Source organism: Chironomus tepperi, unplaced genomic scaffold (genome assembly GCF_022539635.2).
Source record: "Chironomus tepperi strain 1889 unplaced genomic scaffold, CSIRO-AGI_Ctep_v1 contig_367, whole genome shotgun sequence".
NCBI lineage: Eukaryota > Metazoa > Arthropoda > Insecta > Diptera > Chironomidae > Chironomus > Chironomus tepperi.
This window is the reverse complement of record NW_027226489.1, coordinates 393,831-413,595: the sequence shown is the minus strand read 5'-3', so window position 1 is coordinate 413,595 and position 19,765 is coordinate 393,831. Positions and strand designations below refer to the sequence as shown.

Below are 19,765 nucleotides of genomic sequence, written 5' to 3'. Positions count from 1 at the left end.
ATTCCATTTCTCAGACCCAAAAAGAAAATCTGAATGAATGGGGATGAAAAAAGCAAAAAAAATTCCAATTTTCAAGTCCTCGTGTGTTTGACAAATTCTTCTGTATGATGCCAATAATTGGATTAGAGAAGGGAAACGAATATCTCAAAACAGTAATTGAATTGAGACTCATAAGGTGTCCTCGTCATCCAATTTTGGTGGCTTAAAATTTACATATTTTCTCTTTTTGCACAGCATGTAAATCCATGAATTGACACAACAGACAATTTTAAGGCTCGAGGAAGTTTTTTGAGCAATGCAAAAAGTTTTTTTTTTCCTTTAGCCGAGTTTTTAATGAAATCTGAAATACTTTTTCATTAATTCTTCTTGATTTTCATTGTTTTAATTATGACATTTCTTTCTTATTTGATTGAAATATTTGCGTACAATTTGAGTTTTTGTTGGAATTCTTTGGACATTTTTGCGAAAGAAAATTTTATAAAAGTTTTCAGAATTTTTTGAGATTTTTGACAGGATGATTGATGGCTTTTAAGGATGACAGTTATTGGTATTTTGTGAGAAAGTGTCGATTGAAATATTGAAAATATTTTAAATAATCTGGTATTTAATTTTTGGAAGCTGGTGTTTTTACTTCCGGAGGAAAGTTTAGACACTCCCTCGCCTCCCCTACCTTGCAGTAATAAAAGCTCAACAAATTCCCTCTAAAAGCGTTCCGTAATAAGTAAATGACTTTCTATCTTGAAATGAATACAAAAATGCAATTTAATGTTTAAAGTGAAAAGCTTTTGAACTGAGAATGATACCCGAACAATCCAGCATGTTATGTAGAGTCACACAGTAATCCCATGAGCTCTTTGGCCTACCTGGAGATCTCCTTCCATCCAGAAAGTCACCAGTTGTCAATTCTAATATTGAGGTTTCATCTGGTCTTCTTTTGACAAGACTAACCCAATTTAACCTATTTTAGGGTACAAGTATGTCGTCATATTATCGTTATGGCATAGAGCTCTTTCGAAGGGTGACCAGAAGATTTTCGCAAAAAATCGGGACACTACTAAGTTTGGCACTATTGGGTTCTTTTGGACTGCTTTGAGTCTTAATATTCAAAAAAATTGTTACATTTGGATAGAAACTTCCAAAAAAGTGCAAAAAATAATGGAAATTCCGGAAAAAATATTTTCAGTCCTGGGCTTGCACCCGGATCTTCAAAAGAAAAATGTTAAAAATTTGTCAAAAATTCCAATATGTGTATGGATGGCCGCCCTAATTATACGGCTATGTGACGGCTAGTTACATTTTTCCTGGAAAACTGTGGAGAATTGACACGAATGTGTCTTGTGCCACCCGGGTTAAAAACAAAAAACTATTGTAAGCATCTGTCAACCTCATTTCCAACTACTCCAACATTATAAAACTCCAAACAAATTCAAATATTGATAAAGGATTGCTTAAGATTGATTGATTAGAAAGAAAAGAACTTTTCCATTAATTCGCTCTCTGATGCAATCAGCACACCAACTTCAAAGTTCCTGAACAAAATAGAAACATTAATTTTCCTATCTCAAAAGCAAAAAAGAATTAAATCTCTGAAGAATTTAAGCCAATTTTTATACTGAATGTAAAAAAACCGATCTGCCGCATTTTATACTTTTTTGCTTTCCATCCCGCACCAATGTACCCTTTTCAAAAAAATTCACTGGATGAATGTGAACTCCCTCTGCGATTCAACGGATTCTGTCGATATAATAAAACAAAAAAAAAAAAAGTCGGAAAAAAATGAAAAATGATTTTGGCAATTTACGGCTTAATATTATACAAAATTACACAGATAAATGGAAGAAAATTGCACACCTTTTGTGTTATAATAATATCACCCTTAAATTTCGTCGAGAGAAGCCATCAATGGCACATTAAAAACCAATAAAATACAAATTGATTTCCTTCTTTCGTCTCTTACTGCTGCTCTTTATGTTCAATTTTATTTGTCATTTTTTTTTCTTGCCTGCTTCTCATCTTTTTACACTGGATTATTGCAAAATGAGATGTCTAAATGGCATGAAAGATAAGTAAATGATGGGTAATGGCGCATATTTTTACCTTTTTTTGAAGGAAAATTGGAAAGGAAATCATGAAAGGCAGCTGACTTGGGATATTCTATTCAATTTGGTGATTTTATGATAAGAAAATTGAATGTTTGATTGCACATTTTGAGGTGGGTGTTCTATTGCCAATTCATCTGGAGCCCTTAAATCCATGCTGGGTCTTTGAATTTTCATATTTTCAAATCTGTGAATTTAAATCTTGAATTAAACTTTGGATTTACTGTGGGAATATTCGGAAATTTTGTAAAGCTTAAAATAGCGATTTTAGGTGCCCTCTCCTTGCCGTGACAATTTGTAACAAAATCATGAGCCAATATGGCACTTCGGAACCAAATTTCAACCCCTCTCTACTCCCCACTAGCCGTACCTATAGCCACAATCCACCCCATGATAACCAGACAGTAAAATTCCTCGTATTTCCTCATAGCAGTCATCAAAATGGATAATAATCGTTTTGCAAACCCAAACATATTATTCCTTCGAATATTAATATATCAATAATACAATTTTTTGCTGCTGAAAAGTTATTATAATAATGGAGAGATTTATGAATGAATGAATGCCGCTTTCTATCAAACCTAAAGATGAATAACAGACATTTTATTTAGCCTGACGGATAATCCCTTTTCTCATTTTAGGAAATAAAAAAGGTTTGTAAATGACATTGTACTAACCTAGACAACAGTCGATTTGTTCAGGTTTAAAATTGATAGGGTTTGTCTGAAACTGTCTAAGGCGTGAAGCCTTAGACAAAATATAAGACACAGTTAAAAATTGCAGGCTTGCAGCCTTGGACGAAAAATAAGATGAAGCCAACAATTCCATTTTATGGTTCATGAACTGCAGTCATGTGGGATTGTCAGCCTTGGAAAGGTACTTAGCTGTATCATGGTAGCTTTTGTCTTTGACTAGACATTACCTTTAGGAAAGAAAGAAATGTGGTTCCTTGTAGGCTTGCTTTTCAAAAGGGAATACCAAGGCAAGCTTACAATACGGCAAATTTCTTTGACTTTCTGCAGGCAATGTATGTGATAGAGTTTTGCACTTTGAAAGAAAATTGATATGTGACAACTTTGGTTCTGGACTTCTAAAACGCAGGAAATGCAAGTCTTCGGTACCTAACCGAACCATAAATATTAATAAATTTGATATTTTGACTTGTCTTTCTCCTTGATTCTTATTTCAATTGAGCAGACAGCTAAAAATGATCAATAATAAATATTAAAGGCGAGGTTCCTTCTTATGTTATTTCATGAATTTTGTTTTGATATACTTCACAGACGAGATTGTTCTACAGGTTATTTTTGGAATTCATTGAGAAAATACTTTAATTCCGCTCCATTGATGCTGTTTTTTTAGGTACTTATTTATTTATATTTTGTATCACTAAATATTATTTTTGGAATCCGATAAGGTCAAATAATAAAGGTATCATATTTATGGTATAAAAATATTGATTATTTGACATTTAAATATTTACTGTGTTTAATTTAATATAGATTGCGTTATGTTAAATTTCAGATTGTGGTTTACAGCAAACCCGATGTAATTGCGATGTCATAATTAATGGAGTGCATATTAATTGGATGCTTTTAATTATGTAAGCAGCAAACTGTTAATAAGTGGAGAGTTTTAATTTGAAGCTACAGATTTACAAAAATTCATAAATCTTATGCATAAGTTAATATTCAAGAATATCAAAAAGTAATTTCCTATTTTGGTAATCCACATAATAATTCCAGTACATCAAGCATCACACGTGTGTCTTATAAGGTATATACCAAAACTACCCACATATGCAGCATGACCAGAAATAACAGAAATCAGAATTTCCAACTCAATTTCCTTCAGACAAAACCACTTTGCTATTTAAATTCATGAATAAATAACTAAAAAATTTAAATTTTCTGTCTGTCCTGTCTTAAAACTATTTAAATTTTCCATTGCAATAAGGAAAAACTTTAAAAATAATTTTTATATGAAATAATCTAACAGATTTATTGTGTTATCCCAACAGTAAAATTATTACAACTGCTCACTTTATTTATGGAACTTTTTTTTGTTTCAAAACGATAAATAATGCTGCATTGATAAAGTTTTTAATAAGAGAATTTTTTTAATTTAATAATAATAATTTTAAAAAGTTTATTTGCAATAAAAAAATCATAAATTCGATGAGAAAAATCTTTTAAAAAAGTTTATTGTGGTAGCTTTCATATATTTTGGAAATTAAAAAAGTTTTAACCATTAAATTAATATAATTTACTGAATTAATATGAAACAAATTATGTGGTTAATCATGGCGGCATTCTATATGAGTTGGATTAATTTTTGTTCAAACATTGCAAAATTAAATTCTTGTTGAGGTTTAAGTTTAAAATTTGAAAATTTTAGGGTTTAGTGCAGGGGTGTAGTTTATTGTGTTATCCCAACAGTAAAATTATTACAACTGCTCACTTTATTTATGGAACTTTTTTTTGTTTCAAAACGATAAATAATGCTGCATTGATAAAGTTTTTAATAAGAGAATTTTTTTAATTTAATAATAATAATTTTAAAAAGTTTATTTGCAATAAAAAAATCATAAATTCGATGAGAAAAATCTTTTAAAAAAAGTTTATTGTGGTAGCTTTCATATATTTTGGAAATTAAAAAAGTTTTAACCATTAAATTAATATAATTTACTGAATTAATATGAAACAAATTATGTGGTTAATCATGGCGGCATTCTATATGAGTTGGATTAATTTTTGTTCAAACATTGCAAAATTAAATTCTTGTTGAGGTTTAAGTTTAAAATTTGAAAATTTTAGGGTTTAGTGCAGGGGTGTAGGCAGGCAATTTTACTAGGGGGAATCGATCGTTTTACGTTTTTTCAAAAACTTTACAAAATAATTGAAATTTTGAAAATTATTTTAAATTCTCGGATGGGGTTCTGTGCTTCTAATGACTCCCTACCCCCTGGCTACGCCCCTGGGTGTTGCCGTACTTTTTTCAGGGGTGTTTGAAATTTTTATAATGAAAAACGAAGGGTTTTTGGGGTTTTTATCACAAAAAAACTATATGAAATTAGAAAATTTTGATCCCAAAACACCCCTTGCCTGGATACACCCCTGATTCAATGGTGCAGCAATGAATTTTGTGTACCATAACGGCTCACAAGTAATTTTGTAGCAATCCCATGTGGAGCACACTGCGACTAGTCAACTATTTACATGTCTAGTTTTCAATTCAATATTTCATGTCAAGTTCCACATGCATATGTCAAATTTATAACTAGACATACATAAGGTCGAATAATTGCAGCCTGTTACACTCGAGAATATTTGCATGAAAAGTTTCTACTAAAACTCATTTGAAATTCATGTAAAATTCAAGCTTTGATGTGGTTTATTCCTAAAATTTATGTCAAATTCTCAATTATCTAATTCAGATCTTAGTCCCCCTATCCTTCCTATCCTCTTCATTAAGAATATTTTAAATGAAAATTGGTATTTAAATATTTTAATTAAATTATCTCAATTTAAATTAAAAGGATTAAAAAGAGGAAATTTTTTGAAAAGGATTTCTAAGAATCCATTAAAATATTTCAAATTCTGGATTATAAAAGGATGAAGAGTTAGGTACATAAAGCATATTAAATGAACTATAAATTCCAATCAAATTTTACTAGCTCTAAATTTTTTTTAAAATTTAATCTCTAAAAGGGTAAAATTTTACCTTCGTTGAATCCATTTACTTAAATGGACTTACTTAAATATTTCACAATAATCATCAAAATCAAAAAGAATTTAATTAAAAATCCCCAACTACAATAAAATTCCCATTGACTGCCCTGTATAAATTAAGCATTAGACTAGTCCACAATGTAAGTTACAAGCATCATCAATTTTCACCATTGCTGTCTTGATGTAACAAATATTTTGATTAAGTAATACATTGGATCTAATTATCCATGAAAAATGTTCTAGTCAAACATTATCAACCTGCATATCAAGTTTAATGATACAGAACCCAACCTTACGTAATGCTTGTCTTTTTTTTATGCAAGCACACCTTGTTCGCTTACATATCATTTAATAAATGGCACAAAAAAGTGACGATGAAGACCGAAAAATTTTGACATGTACAAAAGTATATATTAAAATGTTCAGTTTAATGGAAAAATATGTAAAGTATCAGTATCACTTACCTGAATTTAATATCAGGAAAAATAATATGATTAAACATGTCGGCATGTTGCTGAATTTTCTCAAAATATTCTGTAGCATATGTTTAAATCACACTTGTTTCTTGCCTTCTTATATGTATATGTACACCTTCCTTTATTATCGTATCAAAAACAGTTGGTGTAGCTGACGGAATGGAATTGTCTACACGATGGATAAATTGATGTCTGCGATGAATTTGTATGACTGATAAACCTTCACGTAGAAACTTTTTTTTTTCTTTTGCTCTCTCAATATTCTTTATGGCTTCACGTATTCGGCTGAAAATGTGATCATATAGAAGGATTTTAGCAGCAGCTTGTTGTACGATTATCGATATATTCATGTAACATGTTCATGACGAATTAATTTATTCCAGATGTGAACACATCTATTCACTTATTTATATTCCACACATATTTATATTTATCAAATACATTAAATCATCAACACATTATGGGATATGATTGATGTACTTTATGCATATTGAGAACTTCATATTCTTCAACTGTCATAAATTGTTCAATGATTGAGTCTTTTTCGCATGTTTTTCTTCAATTTCACATAAATTTTATTTTCATTTATTTTTCAAGATGATTTAATTCCCCATGACACTTAATTAATTGGGTTAAAGCTCTTCTTCTAATGTAAATTAATATACAGTTCATTTCACTAAATTTCTCATTATGCTTTACACATGTTTATGGCAATTTTCTCTAATTCAGCTTAATGATATAGTTGAATGCCTTTTGGGGGAATAAACAAAAAATTTGAAGGTTAGAAAGTCATGTCAGGCTAGTTCTTACGACTAATTCAATTTATGAATGTACAATGCAGCGACACACAATTGAGCAGAGCTTGAAGTCGACTCAAATCTTACATGAAGTCGAATCAACTTTTCCATACAAAATCCGAGTCAACAGCAACCTCTGGCACCGCAATATCAAACATGTCACACACTTCTATGTCGTCTACTGAAAAGCTTAAGAACCACTGCACTATGGGCCAGAATTAAAAATTCTTTCAAAAATTATTTCTGTTGCTTTTATGATAGTCCCTATATTACTCTATATAATGGTTGTCAAAATAGTTTCCAACTCGACAGCATGTAGGAGAAATAGCACTTTGAAGTTAGTATGTCGCCCATTTTCAAGTATCATTTAAATTGATCTCGCCGATTACTGTATTGATGAATCTTTTCGAAACTTTTTTTGTTTATTAGCTTAATATAGATACTTAATTTTGAGATATAAAAAAATTTCCCAGATATCGGAAAATTATGTGAAAAACTTAATTTTTCTTGAAAACCACGTGGTCACAACACTTCCGTTTGTCTAGCTCATTCCTAGTAGAATTTTATATTCTTAATTGTTCTTTATATTAAAGATATTATAATAATCTACAACTTTTGTGAACATATTGTATAGTTTTGTCTAAGTTCTGATAGTGAAAAAATAGCTTTTTCCCAAAAAAACTTCAATTTTTCGACAAAAATCGCTCTAGCGCTTCAGGGCTATATATGGTAGTGGAATTTTATTTCAGATTTTGAAAGCTCTCTGTTATTACTATCAAACAAAGCAATAAAATAAGAGTGCGTTCTCTTGGCAAAAGGCACTTTTTTGGCTCTGAAAGTCCCATGTCACGCACTCCTCATATAGAAAAATATTCATAAAAATTTTGAATTCAAATTAAATTTATTAGTTATAGTCTAGATTGATAGACCTATTCAAGACGCATATTTTGAGTATAAATATGTCATGTTTTGGTCCAGTTTTATGGGCAAAATTTCAAAATTTCGATTTTTACTAAAATTTTTGAGAAAAAAATAACTTTTTTTTTCGAACTCAATGAAACTTGTTCAAATTTTTTTAAAAGTTGTATTTTTATGTGTATAACAACTTTTGTTCAGCAAGTTCTCATAAATATTTGATTTTCGGCCTGAAATTTTGAAAAAACTTAAAAAAATCCTAATTTTTGGGTATTTTTTGAACAAATGTTAAGAAATCTTATCAAATGTCAATTTTTAACATGACATTATTGACTAACTTTATGTTTTCGAGGATGATCTTTCATTTTCCGATGAGAAACATATAGGTTTTCATATAAAAATGTTCTAAAAAATGACTTTATGTAGTTCGAGCAAGGAGATCAAAATATTCAAATTCACTTTTTCATAGCTAAAACTATTCAGATGACATTAAAACTTTCTGAATTCATTTATTATTGTAATATTAACTAATTTATTGCTGGTTTTGGTATGCAATATTAAAAAAATTATTTGTTGAATTTCAATTGCTAAAATTACTAAAATCTGATCAAATAGCTGTTATTACTACCACAACTAGCCATAAATTAGTCAATATTACAATAATAAATGAATTCAGAAAGTTTTAATGTCATCTGAATAGTTTTAGCTATGAAAAAGTGAATTTGAATATTTTGATCTCCTTGCTCGAACTACATAAAGTCATTTTTTAGAACATTTTTATATGAAAACCTATATGTTTCTCATCGGAAAATGAAAGATCATCCTCGAAAACATAAAGTTAGTCAATAATGTCATGTTAAAAATTGACATTTGATAAGATTTCTTAACATTTGTTCAAAAATACCCAAAAATTAGGATTTTTTTAAGTTTTTTCAAAATTTCAGGCCGAAAATCAAATATTTATGAGAACTTGCTGAACAAAAGTTGTTATACACATAAAAATACAACTTTTAAAAAATTTGAACAAGTTTCATTGAGTTCGAAAAAAAAGTTATTTTTTCTCAAAAATTTTAGTAAAAATCGAAATTTTGAAATTTTGCCCATAAAACTGGACCAAAACATGACATATTTATACTCAAAATATGCGTCTTGAATAGGTCTATCAATCTAGACTATAACTAATAAATTTAATTTGAATTCAAAATTTTTATGAATATTTTTCTATATGAGGAGTGCGTGACATGGGACTTTCAGAGCCAAAAAAGTGCCTTTTGCCAAGAGAACGCACTCTTATTTTATTGCTTTGTTTGATAGTAATAACAGAGAGCTTTCAAAATCTGAAATAAAATTCCACTACCATATATAGCCCTGAAGCGCTAGAGCGATTTTTGTCGAAAATTGAAGTTTTTTGGGAAAAAGCTATTTTTTCACTATCAGAACTTAGACAAAACTATACAATATGTTCACAAAAGTTGTAGATTATTATAATATCTTTAATATAAAGAACAATTAAGAATATAAAATTCTACTAGGAATGAGCTAGACAAACGGAAGTGTTGTGACCACGTGGTTTTCAAGAAAAATTAAGTTTTTCACATAATTTTCCGATATCTGGGAAATTTTTTATATCTCAAAATTAAGTATCTATATTAAGCTAATAAACAAAAAAAGTTTCGAAAAGATTCATCAATACAGTAATCGGCGAGATCAATTTAAATGATACTTGAAAATGGGCGACATACTAACTTCAAAGTGCTATTTCTCCTACATGCTGTCGAGTTGGAAACTATTTTGACAACCATTATATAGAGTAATATAGGGACTATCATAAAAGCAACAGAAATAATTTTTGAAAGAATTTTTAATTCTGGCCCATAGTGCACTGATCTAATGACATCATTAAAAGCAAGAAATGTACTAATCAATTGACATGACAACATTAATTCTCATTAGAGACGAGCAATTATGCGTGCTTATGTGCTGTCATGAAAAAAAAATCTATGAATAACAAAATTAATTAGGAAATAAATCAACACGAGCGTATAAGTATGGCTTCAGGCGCTTGAGAAAATTTCTAATGATTCCTGGAATTTTTTATGCAATTAGACATAGAATAGGAAATGAATTCTTATTTTTGGATATTTTCATATTATTTCTAATTCTGTTTAATAATTATTGGAATTTTTTGGATTGCCCAACAAGCAGCCATAGCAGCATAAATGAACTTATTTGAGTGGAGGTAAAAGCGGGTTTGAAGCACTTTCAAGGATGGGGAGGCTTGAGGATCAAACTCCCCTTTTTGGAACAAACATTAGAGTTCGACAATTGCCCGCAAATATTCGCATACTTCCATGCAACTGTCACACCTTAAAAAAATTTTAAATTTGCATGAATTTCCCCATAAAACCTTGAAAGTTCCACATGAAGTAACAAAGAAATAATTCTAAATTTTCTATTTGAAATAGTTTCTAAAATTAACTTTCATGATTGCTTTTATAAGTTAGAATTCAAGTGTATTAACTTGTCGAGATGCTTCATGTAATTAAATTGAAGTAAATGCTGAGTACACCATCAAGTCACATATCATCAAGTGCTTCAGAAATAAATATTAATTAATATATTCTTGGAAAACTAAATCAACAAATTTAGTAAATTACAAAACTTAGCATTTAACAAGTCGGAAAAATGTTTCAATGTCGATTCAAAATAGATCTTTATCTTGACTTCTTTATTACGTCAAAATTACAAAATTTAATGAATGCTTTCAAAAAGCTGCTTTTGGTAACTAAATGCATACAATTTATGACTTGCAATGAATGTGTGTATTAAACAAGGCGTTAAATGATTTTGAAGCTATAATTTAAAATGTTCACTGTTTAAGGCACTGATTGGTAACTTTTTAGTTTTTCGCGGTATAACTTGGCATATCAGGCAAACTTTGGCATACCTTGGAATACCTAATATACCTAAGAATACCTTCGAATACCTGGCATACCTTTGAATACCTGGCATACCTAGACATATCTGACATACCTTGGAATACCTGACATACCTAAGAATACCTTGGAATACCTGACATACCTAGGCATACCTTGAAATACCTGACATACCTAGGCATACCTTGGAATACCTGACATACCTAGGCATACCTTGGAATACCTGGCATACCTAGGCATACCTTGGAATACCTGGCATACTTTGGCAAACCTTGGTGTATAACCTCAAATGAAATTGCACTTGATATACGATTTATGGCATTTTCAAGCATTTCTGGTGCACTATTTTTTAAGGAGATCAACAATCCACTCAAACTCGTCCTAATCTCATTGACATGGCAAATTTGCACAAACTAAAAAACTCTTCAAACATCTAAAAATGTATCAAATTTAATTAAGCAATTTCGCGTGACTAGATCAAATAATTTCATTGATGCTCAACTAAGCAAATTTATTTCATTACAGCTAAATATTGACTTTATAAACATAGACGGAAAAAGCATTTGCAATTTCCTCAATTTTATTCAAAATTGTTTATATTTTGCCAGCAAACATATCATCAATTTTGTTGTCGTCTCTCTCACAAAACTCTTTATTTTTTTGTTTTATGTAAATAAATTTCATCATGCTCTATCCATAAGTGTAGGATGAGCAGGAAAAAAGTTTAAAAATATAAAAACATTAAAGGTGAAAAATGAATTTTAAGTGGGATAAAATTTCATTTTAAAAATAGTTATGTCTAGTGACATAATACATCCTAGCTATTACGTAAAACTCCTGTTTTTTTATTTCTCTGTCGTCTAGAATGTTAATTAAATTTTACGTCTACATTTTTTGCCATTTGGATGTCTGTGTATCCAATTAGCTAATGCTCTTTTATGTTATAGAGGAAAAAAATTGTTTTAAGAGTTTTGAGTTGAGAGGGGATTATGTCCGATCCGGCTGAACATAGAAATTTAGGATTTTGCAAATTTACAATGAAATTCAATCAGTTTAGAGACATAAAACATCGAATTAATTAAATTTTCAGCTCAATTTACTATATATACCTCTCATACAACTTTGTCACTGTTATGCAAAGCATTCTGTACATTTGAATGCATTAATTTCTTTGTATGACGCATAGATATCCAATTATGTGATAAAATGTACCCCGAGATGCACACGTCGTTGATAAAGCTCAGCATTTGGTACTACACTAACTTAACCCTTAATTCAGATCAAATTCCATGAAATCCAGCAACCGGCTAGAATCAAGCCGGAATGAAACCGGATTTGATGTCATTTCTACGTCGTGTGCTTTCCGGGTATTGCTGGATTCCAATTCCGGATATACTTTTATAAATTCAATTGAAAAATTTCACAAAGGAATCCTTTGTTGATGTTTTATGAAATTCAATGGGAAATTCTCAGAAAATCAACCTTTCTATTGAATATCAAATTGAAAAGTCCTGTTCCTGTATATGTTCGGAACTAAAAATATTCAATAATTTTTTCTCCACCATATTTCTATGCTTTAATTTTAGCATTTAATATTGACCCTTTTTCCTACCAAAAAAAAAAAAAATCGATCCAATATCGATAAAAGCTGTGAAAATTGTACACAAAAGTCCATTGCCTGTTAACAGCATATGGTACTTGTAAAAGCCGATATTATTCAAGCAAGAGAACTTTTTTTTTTCATCATAGCATATTTTCCTATATATCTAAAAATAAGAAATTATAGGCCATATGAAAAATCGATGACAACCAAACATTTTTCTTCATCTTTTTTTTATACTGAAACGTATATCCGATGGTATGAAGAGGCACACACATATACAATTTCAAGGGGGATAATTTTTATCAATTTTGTTAATTTGCTTTATTGTTGTTATAAATTGCAGATTCTTCTTTTATATAAATTGCGGATGATTCTGACTAATTCTCAAATGTCTCATTGCAGCAAATTGTTACTTTATGGCTTTTTTGGAACGTCGCTTAAGAATTCAGAGCTGGATGTCGACTGAGCAGGGGAAACAAATTCATTAAGTTGCTGGATTTGGGTAGGAATCGCGTTATACCCAAAAGGACATCATCAAGTTGACTGACTTCATATAAAATTCAATTCAACTTTTTATCTCAACTCAGAATTACCTGATTAATCTTTTATTTCAAAAACTTTGAAGCAATCTTCATTAAAAAAAGGTTATCTCTCTTTTTATTATTAAAAAGACATCTTAACTTTCCATCAAGCTTCTATCCCCTGTCTATGTCAGTGTAGAAGTGAAAATAAATAGAAGAAATCAATTGCCTTTTCAACTTTCTGATCCTACAATTGAAAACATTGAGACTGAAGTGAAGGAAAACGAATTTTTTATGTTGAATTGGATGATAAATTGAGACAAGGGTTGGGCACTTTTTAGGGTAATTGGGGGGTTTTGATTAAATTAAAATTTAAATTCATGTTTAGGTCTACTTTTAGGACTAATTATTTAGCGAATTAATGGTAATCTGGGTATTTGTTGCTTTAGTTGATGATGCTGGATTTAATTCAGAATTTAGAAGTTTGTCAGCTTTATAGCCTGAGATCTGGATTGATAATTACATAATATTCGAATCAGTCGTGCATTATTGAGATTTTTCCTGACTTTAGCAATTCCACGTGTGGTATCGGAAATTGGAAAGTGAAATTCAGCGATAGAGCCAGCTTCAGGCGACTCCTGTGGGAGGTCATGGATCACAACTGATCTGTATGACCAGCGAAGTAAGTAAGTAAAGTTAGCAATTCCACAATCTCAGACACGCACTTAAATCTTGTCAAATTCCCAAAAATTCTTATCCCCATTTTCCAAAATCCCAACTACTTACATGTCATTATCAATTGCCTTATCTAAGAAAAGTTATATGAAAAATAGATTTGTCACGTCTGACAAGAACAAAAAAAAAAAAAGTCGTGATGAAAAACAAATGGAAATTTTTTATTATTATTTCTCCTATCTCAAGTTGAATTTCTTAAAGGATAAAGACATATATGCAACCACGTTTTTATGACAATTGAAGAAAGTGTAATGAGCTTGCTTCATTGTCATGAATGTGAAAAAGAGTATAAGGAGAAAATATCAATTGAATGGTTTCACGTTATCAAATTTGATCCTTTTACTTTCTTATATCTTCTTTCGCTTTTCTCGCTTAAAGTTTTAACAACCTTGAAAGTTTTTTTTTTTCTTTCATTCAAGCGAATCTAATCTGATGTTTCTTTTACTTCTCCTTCAACGTTACTGATGTTTTGATAAATAAATGACTTTTATTCTTTCAGGTTGTTTGCTTGAAGACTTTTCTTGAAATGTTCTTCTATTGAAATTGTTTCTGTACTTTTTATACTGCCTGCTGTGATGATTAAATGAGAGTAATTTGAAATTATTTCAATTTTGCTTGAGTATTTTCAGATTAAGTTGTTGAAATTATTGACATTTTGAGTTGAGTCTAGTTTAAAATGGTTAATAAGATAGTAATTGATCCAAAATTCGGCATCAGGCTGGCGTGACTCTGTCATGTTGTGTGATTTAAATTGGATTCGGCATCAAATCAGAGTCACGATGATTTTGGGTCTGTTTCTGATTATTTGTCATTATTTACCATTATGTACCATATCTATACCTATCTTTACACCTATCCCTACACTTCTATTTGATGCATTCCTTACGTAAGGTGGCCAGAGGATTTTAAATATCAGGACACTTTTGAAAAAAATCGGGATTTCTAATTTTGGCACTATTGGTGTTCTTTTGGACTATTTTATGTCTTAATATTCAAATAACTATTTAAATTAGGTTAAAAACTTGCAGCGTCCCGGCAAAAATACAGCAGATTGCCACCTTAACCTTACGGTATACCTTTGGATAGTTGGTACACCTAGTATGATACCAACTACCTTGACTAGAGGTAGGTATTAGTATTTACTGAGAAATCAGCTGTTGCCCCTGTAGTTTTGATCGATTAACCAATTTGTGCTTTTTAGAATTGTTTAGAATAATGTTAAAAATTAATGGATTAAGCTAGAGTTTCAGTACACATCGTGCTAATTTTATTGCAGATCGTAATTCTAAAAGTTATATCGGTGGCATATTCTGGAATGGATCAAAACTTCTCATTTTTGGACTAAATGTATCAAGTAGCTTTGGTTTTTTGTGGAAGAAAATCCCAAATCCTCCCTTAAAATTGTAAGAAATTTTCAAATCCTTTCCGTCCATAACTAATTTTTGGCTACACCCCTGAATTTCATACAACCCAAAACATCCCACCTTGAACGAATTATCGTCTTTAAAGTAACACATTTATTCGAGTTTTATAAACCATTCATCCATTGACTGAAAACAATGATCCCTGTTATAAATATTGACATCTCATTTCAAAATCATTCAACAAATTTCCGCAAAAAAGATAACATTTCCATTGTATATCTGTTAATAAATTATTTATAAACTTTTCAGTTGTCATGTTACAGTCGTTCAAAGATAAATATTTTGCATTATTTTGATATCGATATAAAAAAAATGTTCCTTTCAAAAAATTGTGCGAAATTTGATAACAAGCAGGCAGAGCAGAATGAGAGAGGAAATGGAACATCAGTTGTCAATAGCTAGCGGCATATTATTGCCTGTTTGAATAAGAATTCTTTTATTGTTTTTTTGTGAATGGGAGAAAAAAAAGAAAGTTTTAAAATAACAGACAGAAGTTTGTGTAAAAAAGTTTCTACAATGTGGCACATTATATGTAAATTTATCCGAGAAAATTTCTAACCATTGTTATTGAAAACAATAAAATATTAAATTGATTGTTTATTTTCTAGGAAAATTATATTACATAATTGTGGGTATTATATGAATGTTCAATATTTGGAAGGAAATTCTTCATAATAGAAAGAGTAAAATTTTGTAAACATTTTGATTTCTAAGGCTGCTTTTTAACAAAATATATGCATTGTTTGTGGATACTCTTGTTGAATTTGATTAAATAATATCATGAATTAATATTTTGAGAATGACGAACTCCACTAAAAATTGCAAGTCTATTTAGGCTTGAGTGTGGTGACATGGCAAACCCAAATTAAATAATCCTTCATTAGCCCTGAGACTGCTAGGAATTAGAAACTGGAAGAAGTTATCCAAAGACAGATTCAGCTTTCGACGAATTCTGAATGCGGCAATGGGCCCCCGTGCGCCTTCGCCAAGGAAGTAAGTAAGTAGCCCTGAGAAGCATACGAAAAAAAAGCTCTGGATCTTCAAGATTCGAATAGCTAAAGTTTATTTTTTTTTTCATTGTCCTGAAAAATACTCCATGTACAAAATTTGGGAATAAGTGTCTAGAGGCCAGCGTGAATTTGATTTGCATTAGATTCGGCAAAATCCAGCCCCACACTGGAGTCAAGCTGGCCTAGTGATTCTACCTTCCGTTTTTTACATGACGTGGGAATTTCGGGCATGTATGTAGAATTTAGTTATTAAAATCCTGCTAAATTTCTAAAAATATTTAATGAAAGAGAAGCGTCAACCTTAAGCTTTCATCAAAGTTTTGAATTAATGTTAAATTTGCATTAATTTCAAGAAAATGCTCTACGAGTAGGAAGAGCTTTTAAACAAGGAAATAGTATTAAATATACATTATTTTAATAATAGAGGAATTTCTATTTAAATTATATATTTCTATTCCATTCTTATTCGTTGAAGCAAAAAGCACACCGTATCCACTAGGACACCGCTATATATCCGTATTAATGGTAAAATGCGAAGTTGCCCTGGTGGATCGTAACGGCTGATATGGACCTTTTTCCTGCAAAATATACGGTTTTTCGTATTGTGCTATTTATGGCTTGTAAAGGAAACAACCTGAGTGAACTAAAATACAATAGAACTAAACATCAACTGTCCAATCACGCTACAACTGCATTATTAAGTCCAAAAATTATAGTTTGTTGATGTAGCATCTAAAATTTCATCAATTTTAATCCATAATGCAAATTTATGGATTTTTATGCATTTTATCCATAATAAATTTCAACCCTCATAAATTTATCTCGACATCATTCAATGATTTATTCAGCAACTCTTGCACAAAAAAAAGAGAGAGTACACTAATCTTCCAAATTGAAACTGATCTCATCTCAATATATCATGTGAAACTGTATAAAAAAAGTACATCTAATTTTTCATATAAATTCAATGAAACTTTTACATTTCAACTTTTTCCATTAAAAAGGAGACAAAAAAAAAATTGTGAATAAAAAACCTTTTTCCACACCCCAGCATCTATAACTTCATACATTATTAACACACTCATATAAGTTTACATTCACATCACATCTATTAACTCTCCAATTTCATTTCATTTATTATTAAAAAAAAATGTTGAATGAAAAGGAAAAAACTTTATTTAACTCAAATTGAACAGACGAAAACTTTATTTGATGAATTCCATTTTTTTCGTCACATTTACACGCCACAATGTGAGAAACAGAGGATTTATTAACTTACAGCAGGCAAAAAAGAGAAGCGACGATGAGAAGACACATAAAAAACTGTCATTAATCAATTTAATGAAAATCATTTCATTTGTAAATAATCCTGCGTCTTTTGTGGCCAATGATTTCATTTTGGGGATATCAACTTTTTTTTGTTCTTCGTGCGATGATTTTAACGAGTTTTTTTAGCAGGAAAAATGAGAAAATGTTTTGTGTTGGTGGGAATTAGATGGAAGCTTAAGAGGTTGATGACACCTAAGAGGTGAGAGGTTTTGGATTTCAGATGGAGTTATGGACTAGATTCATGATAATCAGTCAAAACAGAGGATTTGTGGAAGCATTGTGATGTATCTAGCAATAGAACCAGATGGAAAACGTTTTGTAATAATCTAGGCTTCTAGTTGGATGTATGGTTCCAGTAAGTAAGTAAGAGTCATAATACCCAGGCACTTAGTAGGTCTTATTATGGACTTTATTTTACGTATCCTTATCTAAATACTACTGAAGATACCCCAAGTGGGTAAAAATACGTTGTACCTAGTTTATGACTTGCCAATATCCAGTTAATGCCTAGTTCTAACTTATTTTTGTAAACTTAGGAACTGAGAATTTATGGCTGATTTATAGCTTCTCAATATCCAGTTAATGTCTAGTTCTAACTTCGTTACTAGTTCGGGAGCAATGACGCTGAGTGTTTTTTTTTTTGAAAAAGTCAAAAATTGCAAAATATTATTCAAATATATTATCAAGTTCAATGAAATTTCAGGTGAATTCCAGCAAATATCAAAAAATGTCAAGATTTAAATAATTTGAAGGATTTCATGTAGGAAGAAAATATTAATTCTTGTTAATTTCAAGTTAAGTAGATGCTTGTAATTTAATAAAAAATTTTAATTTCCCAAAAAATTTCAAGAATTTAACAAAAAATTATTAAAGTCCTCGTGTTATTGATTGAGGGACTTAAGCGTATTTTGGGCTCAGGATTCAGAATTTGATTAACAAATTCATAAATATTAAGTTGATGATTGAGGAACTTTAGCATATTTTTGACTCAGCAATCAGAACTTGATTAGCAAATTTAAACATAATAAGTTTAAAAAATTCCACTAAAATTAAAAAAAAAATCTAAATAAATCGCGCTAAAATAATTCCATAAATCAGTAGACTTTTCTCAATTTTTTATTGTCGCTTCGCCGGTTTCGCACATATACACGCACATACGTAGAGATTTATATTGTGACAAGACAAATAAAAAAGAGCCAGTCGGAGTTAATGAACATCACTCGAGAGTGAGGAACAGCCAAAAAAAAAAAATTCACGACATACCACAAATCCAGCAGTACAAAAACAAAATATTTATCTTCCTTTTTGTGTTAATCTCTTTTATGTGATTTTGTCCACTGAAATGTACTTCTTTTTTTGTGAATATTAATTTAATTAGACATTTAGGGAGGTTGAGTTTGACACTTCACTTGATATTCATTTATCCCACTCAAATAATATTTTGATCCTTTTTTCTTCGACCACACATTGTAGCCGGATATTTTAAATTTAAACCACTGAATTGCATTTTAAAATTTTAATCACACTCGAAACAGATTTACGTTCTGCTCGTCAGCAGAAGTCAAATTTAATTTTCATTTTTCATTTTTTTTTTGCTTTTGAATTTTTAATTTCAATTCCTTTTTTTTTGCAATTATTCACAATTCATTTTATTTTTCAGCACCAAAACTTTTTCAATTTCCTTTTTTCAAGCTTTTTCAATTTTTTCCACAATTTTTTTCTTTCATTCACATTTAAAATTATTTTTTTTTTCATCAATCGACGATGACTGAAATGAATATATCCGCTCGATTCTAATGTTTCTCAACAACTAAATGAGATTCTCGAAAATGTGCATCACGATACTCCTTTCTTCCTTTTCACATGCTATCGAATTCATAATATTCACATGCGCAGTCGGAACTGTTGCGAATGTTACGAAAAATTCTTTTCGAAGTTTACAGCCCCGCTGAATGGATGGACCAAAAAGCAAAAAAAAACAGACGGATTTTATTTTTGTTGGATTCCTCTCGCATGATGAATAAAATTGTGATGGGAAAATAATAAGAATAATAAGAAAATATGTTTACAATGTAGTTGAAAAAAATTCTTTCAATTTTATGCATTACTATGTAACATTTTATGCTAGATAGGTCAGTAATGCAGTTGTGAAAATGAATATGTTTCAGGTGAAGTAAGACAGATGTAAA

The 19,765-nt window shown here is 30.2% G+C and overlaps 1 protein-coding gene across 3 annotated transcripts in view; it reads right to left on the bottom strand.

The window, feature by feature from the left end:
• LOC139095611 (zwei Ig domain protein zig-8-like) overlaps window positions 1–19,260 on the bottom strand; it is a 74,102-nt gene extending 54,842 nt beyond the window's left edge. For 2 of the 3 annotated variants that reach the window (XM_070646998.1, XM_070647000.1), the window contains exons 1-2: window positions 18,840–19,260; window positions 6,295–7,056 (exon numbers count right to left, since the gene is read on the bottom strand). In XM_070646998.1, coding sequence (XP_070503099.1) covers window positions 6,295–6,373 — 79 coding nt within the window. In that variant the 5' untranslated portion in view covers window positions 6,374–7,056; window positions 18,840–19,260. The remainder of the gene's footprint in view (window positions 1–6,294; window positions 7,057–18,839) is intronic. The other variant, XM_070646999.1, reaches the window with a different exon arrangement.
• Window positions 19,261–19,765: the final 505 nt, after the last annotated feature.